The sequence below is a fragment of the Monodelphis domestica genome, chromosome 1 (assembly GCF_027887165.1).
Source record: "Monodelphis domestica isolate mMonDom1 chromosome 1, mMonDom1.pri, whole genome shotgun sequence".
Lineage (NCBI taxonomy): Eukaryota > Metazoa > Chordata > Mammalia > Didelphimorphia > Didelphidae > Monodelphis > Monodelphis domestica.
Window position 1 is genome coordinate 43940716 of NC_077227.1, and position 11324 is coordinate 43952039.

General features: G+C 34.6%; 1 protein-coding gene across 1 annotated transcript; it reads right to left on the reverse strand.

The window, feature by feature from the left end:
• Positions 1-327: 327 nt before the first annotated feature.
• Positions 328-8801, reverse strand: LOC100619723 (olfactory receptor 6M1-like). Its single transcript, XM_056798144.1, has one exon. The coding sequence runs from the start codon at positions 4119-4121 to the stop codon at positions 3123-3125; it is 999 nt and encodes a 332-aa protein (XP_056654122.1). The 5' UTR covers positions 4122-8801; the 3' UTR covers positions 328-3122.
• Between the last annotated feature and the right edge of the window lie 2523 nt (positions 8802-11324).

Consider the following 11324-nt stretch of genomic DNA (forward strand, 5'->3'; position numbering starts at 1 on the left):
CTTTTTGCAGTTCCCTTTCCTTTTGAACTTTCTGCATCTTCTAACACCATTGATCACCCTCTTCTCCTTAGTATCATCTAGCTTATTTCTGATGTGATTATCTGCAATTTCTCTTCACATCTCTGTGACCATTTCTTCTCTGTCTTCTTTGCTAGAACTTCATCCATATTACACCTGCTCACAGTGTATAGAGGATCAACTTCCTCATGTATTATTCAATGAAGAGAAAAAAATTATAGTAGAGATAGTATGTATTTGATAACATAAAGATATTGGGCACTTCAAAATCAGTGCATCCAAAAGAAAAAGAAACAGAAAAATGTTGGGAAAACATTTTATTTAAGGTTTAAATGAAGTCTGATTCTGGAAATTTATGAATAACACATTTATGAGTAGGATTAATTCTATAAAAGACAATTAATTTTTACATGTCAGCAATTCTTTAAATTTTTTGTACATTTAGAATATTTTTCCATTTTCATGATTCATGATACCCCACACTCTTTCCTCCCCCTCCTGAAGCTGACAAGCCGTTCCACTGGGTTATACATGTATCTTTATTTAAAACTTATTTCCATGTTATTCATATTTGCAGTAGAGTCATCTTTTAACACCAAAACCCTAATCATATGCCTATCGAACTATGTGATCATTCATCTGTTTTTCTTTTCTATTTCTGTTTCCACAGTTCTTTCTCTGGATATGGACAGCATTCTTTCTCACAAGTTCCTCTGGATTGTTCTGGATGTTTGCATTGCTGCTAGTAGAGAAGTCCATCACATTCAATTGTGCCACAGTGAATCCATCTCTGTGTACAATGTTCTCCTGGTTCTGCTCTTTTCACTCTGCATCAGGTCCTGGAGGTCATTCCAGTTCACATGGAATCCATCCAGTTCATCATTTCTTTGAGCACAATAATATTCCATCCCCAACAGATACCATGATTTGTTCAGCCATTCCGCAATTGATGGACATCACCTCATTTTCCAGTTTTTTGCCACCACAAAGAACACAGTTATAATAATTTTGTCCAAGTCTTTTTCCTTTTTAGTTCTCTGGGGTACAAACCCAACAATGGCATGGCTAGGTCAAAGGGTACACATTCTTTTAAAGGCCTTTTGGCATAATTCTAAATTACCCTCCAAAATAGTTAAACCAATTCACAACTCCACCAGCAGTGTATTAGTGTCCCAATTTGGCTATATCCCTTCCAACACTTTCCTTTGCTGCCATATTGGCCACTCTGCTAGGTGTAAGGTGGTACCTCAGAGTTGTTTTAATTTGCATTTCTCTAATGAGGAGGGATTAATAACACTTTTTCATTTGCTCTTTGATAATTTTGATTTAACTTGTGAAAAGTGCCTGTTTGTGTCTCTTGACCATTTGTTGTTAATCATAAATTCTTAAAGGATACCAGTTTTCAAAAACGACCTCAAGATTGTTCACCACTCTTTAATAATACAAGAATTCAACATTAAAATACCTCTGAGTTAGCTGTTATATCCATTAAATTCATAGATTCCATTAAAATAGATAAAATTAAATGTTAGAAATTCTATGGAGCAATGGATAGGTCATTATTCTATTTGTAGATTTGTAAATTTTTGCCATCATTTTGAAAACCATCATTTAATTCAATATAAAAACTTGGCACCTACTTTGTGCCAAGTTGCCGACAAATGCTGTCAGACAGTGAGTTACAAAGCTATTCAGATCTTCAATCTAGGAATCCACTTCTAGGACAGCATTTTTAGGATATTATTGAAATGAAAATACAGATTAATTTGTATCAAATATCTATAAGATCTTTATCACAATATCAAATAGCTGGGAATGAACAAGATGCACAATGATCAGAGAATGACAAAATAAATTACATAATATGAACAAGAGAGAGTATTGTATACTATAGAGTGACAAATAGGAAAAATAAAAAGAAATAAAACTGAAGCAATTCAGAGAGAACAAAGCACACAGTGCTTATTTATACAGTGAAAAAATTGTGTAAAAGGATGAAAGAAATCAACAATAACCACAAATTCATAAAAATGAAGGAGAAGGAAAAGAGAAGAGGACACTGAAGGAAAGAATTCTTTTTGTTAAACTTTTGTTAAAATGAATACACTGCAAAAGTAGATGAGTTGGCCTTAAAGTCAAGAAGATCTGGGTTCAAGTTCTGCCCTTAACACATACTAGCAGTGTTACCTTGGTAAAGTCACTGAACCTCTCAGGGCTCTAGGTTATTAATAGTGGCATGGAAGATTCTGGTCCCAATAGAAGAAATTTCCTTTTTGGTAGATTTTTGGACCAATAAAAAAATTCCATATCAAAAAGGGGGGAAGAAGAGATTTATAACTTTCTTTTTGAACTCAATATTTGTTTTATTTGAATATTTGAATTTTTATCCTTGTTTATATTTAGAATAATGTTTTTTTTTAACCTAGTATTTGAAAACAAGTAAATAGGACATAGGCTACTATATATTAATTGAGGCATTGGGCCCAGAAGAAGGGAAGTGATAATTATTCTGAACTTACCAATTGCCACATTACTGCCTGACCATTTGTTTAAATCTTATTATTCCCTTTTATTGCTTTATCATAGCATTGAGCTAAGTTGGCGGATTTTGAACTTTGACATTTGCAGAATTTTGAAAGAATTTGATTATGATCTTAGAAACAAAGGGAGCAGAGTCCAAGAGATAAATCCAAGGGGATACTTGTTGTATCTAGTTGGCAAATTATAACATGATAAAGGATTTGAAAACTATGTGAAACTACATAAGTTTAGAAAGATTTCTCCTTGCTCTCTTCTCCTTTCTAGCTTGCCTAGCATATGTTATATCTCTAAATTAAGAAAGGAAAATTATTCAATCAATAAATGGAATTCATATAAATAATTCTTATTCAGAATAGATTCTGAAGGCAAATTTAATCAAATTGAAAGATTCATAGGGGGCATATTTTAACTCAATATAATGCACATTGCAAAGATATAAAGTACCCAAAAAATGGAATTAACCATTCAGGGAGGTTGTAAGATTTTTTTCATTTAAAATTTCCAGGGGGAAATTGGGGGTTGCTTGTCAAGAATTGTATAAAGTTGGGGTTGTCTTTAAGTTTCTATCTAAAATTCCAAGATGATTTCATGTATCTCATTCTATATAGAGTATCTCTTAAAGCCTTTTTTACCTGCTTATTTCGTAGTGTATAAATAAAAGGATTCAGCAAAGGGGTGATCACAGTGTTCACAAGTGCTGCCTCTTTGTTGACGTCTACTCTGTCGGTCTGCTTTGGTTTTACATATATAAAAACAACACTTCCATATGTCAGGAAAAGGACAATGAGATGGGAAGAACAGGTGGAAAAAGCTCTCCATCTCTCTTTGGCAAGTGGGAGATTCACTATTGTATTTATTATATTGAAGTATGATATTACTGTTACAATGAGGGAAGACAAAATGATAACTATAGAAAGAAGAAAGGATAATGATTCAACACTACTGGTGTCAGAACATGAAAGATGCACTAGAGGACCTAGGTCACAAAAGAAATGGTTGATGACATTAAAACCACAGAAGGATAACTGAGAGACCATTAGGACTAGACTGATAATTAACATGAAACCCAAAACATAGCAGGATAAGACTAAGAAGAAACAGATCTTGATGTTCATGATGCTGTGATAGTGCAAAGGGTTACAGATTGCCACATACCTATCCAGAGACATCACAGCCAAAAGAAAGAAGCATGTTGACCCCAAAAATAGAAAGAAAAAGGTTTGGGTAAGGCAGGCTGCAAAGGAAATTGTTTGTCTTCCTGAAAGGAAGATTGCTAGCAGTTTGGGAATAACAGTTGTTATAAAGCAGCTTTCTAGGAAAGAGTAGTTACTTAGGAAAAAATACATCGGTGTTTGGAGGCAGTGATCAGTCCATGTGATGGTGACAATGACAATGCTTCCTGTGATGGACACCAAATACAAAAGCAAGTGGACCATGAAGAGGGGTTTCCCCAGGTGTTGGACAGCAGGAAATCCCTCCAGGATAAACTCTTGCACAGTTGTCAAATTATCTATTGTCAGCATCTGTTCTACGGGTCCTATAATGAGGCAAAAGATCACCATTGATGAATAAAGATTTTGAAATGTAAGAAAAGCAATCTTAAGTTGATATGGTGTGTGCCAAGAGAAACACAAAAGGTGACACTGTCAAAATCAAAAAAGATTCCTCCTAATTGAATGGAAAAAGGAAACAGTGAATCCTGAAAGTTTTCTAGTCAATAACTTGAGAATGAAGATTTAACAAATCTTTAAGCTATCCATATACATTCAATCAGCATGTATTTTAAATGTTCCTGGGGGCCATCAGTCCACAACACCTTGACAGAGTCATGCGTGGTAGCTGGGGAGACCACAGAGTGGTCCTTGGCAAGATGTGATTGCCCACTCTATCCTCCTTGCATGACCTCTTTCATCAGTGCCCCTTACCTATGAATTGACATGATTATTATTCCCCCTAGTCTCAAAAGAAATAATGCAAGAGCAAAACATCTGTACCCTAATTCTCCAAAACATCACCAAAAGAGCAGACCCTCCAACCCTATCCCAAAAGACTATCGTCGGTTAACTTTTACCTAGGCATATAATTCCCAGCAAAACTGTAGCTACAGGCCAAGCACAAAACTTTCTCATGAAGCCAGCACACAAATCAATCATAGAGGCCCATACAATACATACAGGTACAGTACAAGTACACTAAGCTTTAATATGCCTCAGTGATGAATTACACAAATCAGTAACTCAAACTCCCTAGTAAGCCACCTGTGATGAAATCATTTATCTTGTATTCTGTCTGTAATCACAATACAAATATATAGAATGTTAATCAAGTGATTTGTTAAAAGTTAATGTATCACCTTTCCAATTATCTCTCTTTGATTTTGTATATCTGCATGCCAAGAATATGGATATAAAAATAAATCCCAGTCCTGGGAATGAGGAGCAGCTGTGAGATGCAAAGCAGTCCCATGGCCATAATGATTAAGCTGTCTTCCATTTGTTATTTATTTTATTTTATAAATTTTGACTGATCATTCGCCACCAGTCAGGAACCCTGCAGTCGCGATGGGGCTGGACCCTGACCACAGCAAAATGTATGATATGATTAGCATATTATTAATTAAATATTTAACATGGAATTAACTCAGTAGATTATTTTAGTTTCTATTGTTCATCCAAAACATGATGATTAGTACCATTCTCAATACTTGATTTCGTATAGACAGTGGAAGGCATATGGAGACTTGTGATTTCCCTGACATGAGGAGCCCTGGAATGTAGAATACATTTCTGTACCTTAGATCACAGAGAATGTTCTGGAACTCTGAGAGGTGATTTTCCCAGGTTTATACAGCCAGTTTCCAGTTTCCAAAGCTATCTGTCTATCCACAACATCACAACATCTCTCATTTTATCTTATCTCATTTTCTTTTCTTAAATCCTTCTTTTCTGTCTCAGTAGGGCAAAGACTAGGTAAACAGGATTAAATGACTTGCCCAGAGTAAAAAACCTAAGTGTCTTAGGCAAAATTTAAACCCAGATTCTCCCAACTCCCGGCCTGGCTCTTTCTATCCACTGAGCCACCCAGATGTTCCTGTCATTTTAGACATAACATAAATTATTCTTTTCCCTTATTTTTCAGGGAATGGTTTACATTTTCATAACACTTTATAGTTTACAATATACTTTGAAAAGTTTATCACCAAAGAATAAGGAGGCATTATTATCCTAATATTATAGGTGAGAAAGCTGGACTTTGGAGGGATAACATGATTTGCCCAGTCAGAAAGATCACATGGATTGATGGGGATATGGTTAGAGATATAAACCCTAAACAATCACTTTTGTGCAATTATCAATAATATGTAAATAGGTATTGATCAATGACACATGTAAAACCCAGTGGAATTGCTTGTTGGCTATGGGGAAGGGGGGTGATGGAGGAGGGGAAGGAAAGAACATGAATCATGGAACCACGGAAAAATATTCTAAATAAATTACTTAAATAAAATTTCTCAATTAAAAAAAAAACACAAAGGGATCAGAGCCTTACCTTGAATCCAGGTCTCTTATATGAAATCCAATACCTTTTTCCTATGCCACATAAGTTTTTTAATATTAATATTTTATCTTTCAGGAAAGATTTTGTGGCAAAACAATCTCTGACCCAAATCATAATTTAGAATAATGTTGAAAAAGATAAACATGATTTTACCAAAATCATAATAAATCCTTCAAGAAAATAGTCAATAGAGTTTCAGTTTCATCTTACTTTATATTTAGTTTTCTTAATGAGAGGACTGTATAACATAATGGAGACAGAGCTGGCTTCAGATTTGGGAAGAGATGAGATCAAGTTCTATTTTTGTCACATATGGGCTGTGTAATTGTAACTAAGCCACTCAAAACTCTCTGTGCTCTAGAGAAGGGGTATCAGAGCCCCAGCCCACTCCTGAGCATGGTAGAAATAAGAATAAAATGCATTTCCTATTCAATTTTAATATACTGATGTATTTTTGAAAAAGCAAATATAAACATATCCTTTTCTAAATTAATGTGTGGCCTGTTGGGATCCTTATGCATGACTCTTACTGGCCCCTTTTCTATTTGAGTTCAACAATACTATTCTAGACAATTCTCTCAAACTATAATTTTCAAAGAAGGTGCTGACCTGCATAAGTAGATGGAATTTCTTCATCTGTAATTTCTCTATATGAGTGAAATCACAAATCTGACCTCTATCCACTTATTACTTACTATTTATTATAAAAAAACTAGAATTTAACAATCTTCTGGAACCAAGGATTATTTTTGTTCCAGGATAAGGCAATAAAATTGATCTTTTGCGGCTGGAAGCATATTTTATTAATAGTAAATGAGAAGTCTATAATATATTGACTATGCCATTAGGAATAATTTGATTGTGGTACATGATGCAAAATAATGAGAGTTGGGTGACTCAGTGGAATGAATTCAGGACTGATGTCAGGAAAGTTCATCTTCCTGAGTTCAAATCTGATTTCACATATTTACCAGTTTTGTAACTCTGGACAAGTCACTTAATTTTTTGCCTCAATTTCCTCATTTATAAAACGAGCTGGAGAAGGAAAAAGCAAACCACCTGGTATCTTCCCCCCCCAAAAAAAAACCCAAATGGAATTACAAAAGTCATATTTGACTACAACCTAAAATAGCCATCAAATCCAGTCAGATTTGTGTTTCCTCACTCTACCTTGACATTGAAGATCTGGCCTGAAAAGACAGTGCAAGTCTAAATAGTGGTGGTAAACTCAAATGGAAATGAGCCCCATTGAATTATAAACAAGGAGCTCTCCTAATGACATATCTTAGAAACTCACTTATTAATATTCTCTATGGCCTATTGTGTTTTATTTATTTTGCTAAATATTTTCTCAATTACACTTGAGTCTGTTTCAGACTGCATTGACCCCCAGTCAGTGTTTGGTCTATGGCACCTCTAGTCTATGTCACCGTAAAGATGGCAGCAGTAGATAAGCAGATCAGATTGAGGAGAGAAAATCATACAACTGGGATTTCAAAATCCAGAAATCAGAATTTGGTATTCCTCTTTTCTTCTTCCATATCCTAGATGGAGGTGAAGGGATAAGGAGGAAATACATGCATTTGAGTGAACCCTATGTTTTAAGAGGACAATTTGAGAGAGAGACTTACAAGAGTCAGGGCTGACAGGACTTCTTTATAGTTTATATTTCTCCTCTCAACCCTCAAGCCAAGGATTGAAACACTACTCAAAACATAGGTGACCCCAAGAGTTTAGTCACATAGACACCTCAGTTCTTGAAACACCAAGACAGATCAGTTGAATTAATTAATTAATATTTGTTGAAACTTTAGTGAGAAGATCCAGATCACTTTCCTCACATCTTGAATGCTCTTCTTTCCCACCCCTTAGGGCAATGCTCTGTTTAGTTCTTGAATCCTGTGAAATGAAGAGAATGTAAGTGCTGAGTACCCATCTGAAGGAGAACAGAATTGCCCTCAGAGTCTTTTCTTTTAATATATCTTTTCTAGAACACAGTCATATATAATATTCATTTCATACCACATTTTCCAGAATTTCCAGGATTATACTCTCACAGCATTATGTTCAGGGATAAAGACTGATCTTCTTTGGTGATCCTGAGTATCTGTGCTGTGCTTCTTATTAGATTCTTCATCATGTCCTTCAAAGAGCACCAAGTGCAATGGGAGAGATCTGTGACACACTGAGAAGTTATTTAGATTGGCAAGGACAAAACATTGAAGAACCCAAAGTCTAGGGAGGATGCTCTTGAGACTGGTTGAAGAGACTCCCATTAGAAAGATAATTAAGTTACTTTTGGAAATCTGACAGTGCAGCATTAAAGCAGTACTTATTTTTAACTGGTTTCATTTTAAAATGTTTGTCTCACATTACAACATTTCCTCTCCAATCTTACAAAATGGAACAGTTATTTTATAAACAAATCCAAAGAAAGAGACTAATACAAATGTGTGCTTTTAGGTATGTATGCATAAACAACACAAATGATATGACTGGGAGCTCTTAACACAAGTAGTCAAATTTTATTTTGTCAGCATTCCTGAGACTTGAGTAATGTGACTCAGAACTGCAATATGGCTCTTTGGGGTTGTTAATCTTTCTGTGTGTATGTCATGGGCCCCTCTGTCAGTGGGTCATTGTATAGACTCTTAAGAGAACTATTTTAAGTATATAAAGTAAAAGACATGAGATCATAAGGAGAATAATAATTATAGAATAAATATAACTACTTAGACAAGGAAGAAAAAAATAAACTTAGGGTGACCAAGTTAAGAATCCCTGTTCTAGGATGATATAGTTTATTCACATTGAACAGTAATATATGAAATATTATATATTATTTTCTGACTTTCCACAACAAAACATTCATTTTCCAAAAAGTGTTCCAAAAGAAGACTTGAAACATGCATTCTAGATCTTTCTTATTGTTTAAGTGGTTGGTGCAGAAACAATGGGGATCATTGGGGCAAACTAACTCTTTCATCTTTGTATATGAGACAATGAGACAAAAAAAGAGAGGAAAGGGGGAAATAATTTTATATTCCCCATAAATTCCACAGAAGAAAGTATTTCAGGGGTTATGGGAACATCTCAACAACACCATGATTTCCCCTTATATCTCTTACATCATTTCCCCCTTCTTCCATTGAGCCATCTCATATAACATTTTAAAGAAAAGAAGATGACAAAATCAGAGTAACTGATGAATTCATTCTTGGTCAAAGAATTTGACATTTAGGTCATTTCTCATAATTTAAAACTGGTTTTCAAAAGTGTTGAACCTGACTCATAGCTCCACCAACAATATACCAGTGTCTATCTTCCCACAATCCTTTGAATATTGTATTCCCACATGAGGCTTCCAGTAAAAAAATGAGTTTCCTCAGTCTCTCTTATCTGTTATTTCCTATTGGTCTTCTACATAGCCTGATTTGTGTATACTTGGTTGCATTGTATCTCTCTCTCATTGTAAGCTCCTTGTCCTTTGTAAGATTGTAAGCTCCTTGTCCTTTGCCTCTTTTTGCATCTGTTAAACTTGGAATACTGGCTGATACTTAAAAGGTATTCAATAAGTGTTTATTGGTTGTCAAATTATTGATTGTCTTTTTCCTGAGAGTACACCAACTCAAAACAAAGAACGTTCTAAACATTGGTGAAGCAACAAAATGGTAATAATGAGGCAAGAAATGTCTCATGATTTGAGATTTTCTTAGAGTCTATGGGAGATTTAAGAATCAAGGATTTTGTTCAATTCATTCCTGCTTAAAATTTTGAATTAGACTGATTGACTTTAAGTCTTGTAGCTCTCAGATTTTCAATCATTTTATCAGTTTATTATGCAGAGCTTTTTTTCTTCAATATTTTATCTTCCCCTTCATACATAAAGACATATTTTACCATTACTTTCCAAATTATTTTCCTTCCCCAACTCCCTTCTGAGATAGTAAACAATGTTTTATGGATTATTCATGTGTTGTCATTCAAAACATATTCCCATTTTGGTCATGTTGTGAGAAAAGATACATATCAAGAAAAAACTACAAAAAAAAAGTTGAAAATATTTACTCAGCCACCTTGCAGCCCCCCACTCATTCTTAAAAATTAGATTAGATTTTTAAGTTTCCAATTTTTATCTAGCTTTCCAAATCCCTTTCTTGTACATAATTTTTATTATATTATGATCTGAAAAGAAGAAATTTAATATTTCTGCATTTCTGCATTTGTTTGTGAGGTTTTTATGCTCTAAAACATAGCTGTTTTTTGGGTTGGTGCCATATGTCACTGAGAAAAATATATATTCCTTTCTATTCTGATTGTTTTCTCCAGAAACCTATCAGTTCTAGCTTTTCTAAAATTCTATTCAATTTCCTAACTTCTCTCTTCTTTATTTATGGCTAAATACATCAAATTTGTTAAAATTAATTGTGATTAGACTCTGAATATATTGTTAGGTGGTTTCCAGGGATTTAATTTCTAAATCTCAAAATGAATTACTAAAGTAAATAAAATTTATGGTAGTTTATTTACAATATTTACAATAGAAGGAAGATATTAAGGAAAGAGAGAGAGAGAAAGAGAGAACTCTGGCTTCTTCTGATACCAGTTAGAATCTCTAAGCCCCAGCCAGGGGAAGAGAGTCTCAAGAAGATGGGTCTTATCTGGAGGCTTCATGCCTCCAGAAAGGCAGGGTCTCTTTAGTCAGTTAGAATTTCTAAGTCCCAGCCAGGGGAAAAGAAAAGCAAGTCCACTAAGTCAGCCTTTCACTCACCAATGGTGACAGTCTAAAAAAGAAGTCTGGGTGTCAGTCTTCCAGTCACTCCTCCATCCTTCACTCCAAACCCCGGGTGACTGACTGTCTCTTCAGTCTTTTTTTCCTCTATTTAAAGACCTTTTTCTTTTGTGTCACCTCCTCTAAATTTTCACGTCTACCAATCACAGCAGATGCTTTTCTACAGGACTGCCCGATCTTTAGTTCTCACCTTCTCTGGTTAAATTATATCTTTTTGGGTTACTTGAGACCTCTTTTGTTAAGTTCACCTTTTGTAGTTACTTAACACCTTTTTGTGGTTAATTCAACTTTTGTAGTTACTTAACACCTTTTTGAAGTTAAAATCTAAAAATAGATAGTAGCTTACAATTCTAGCTTCACTATAAAGAAAGAGCTAAGTATCTTCATTGTTACAATCAGGAGATAGCTAAATTCA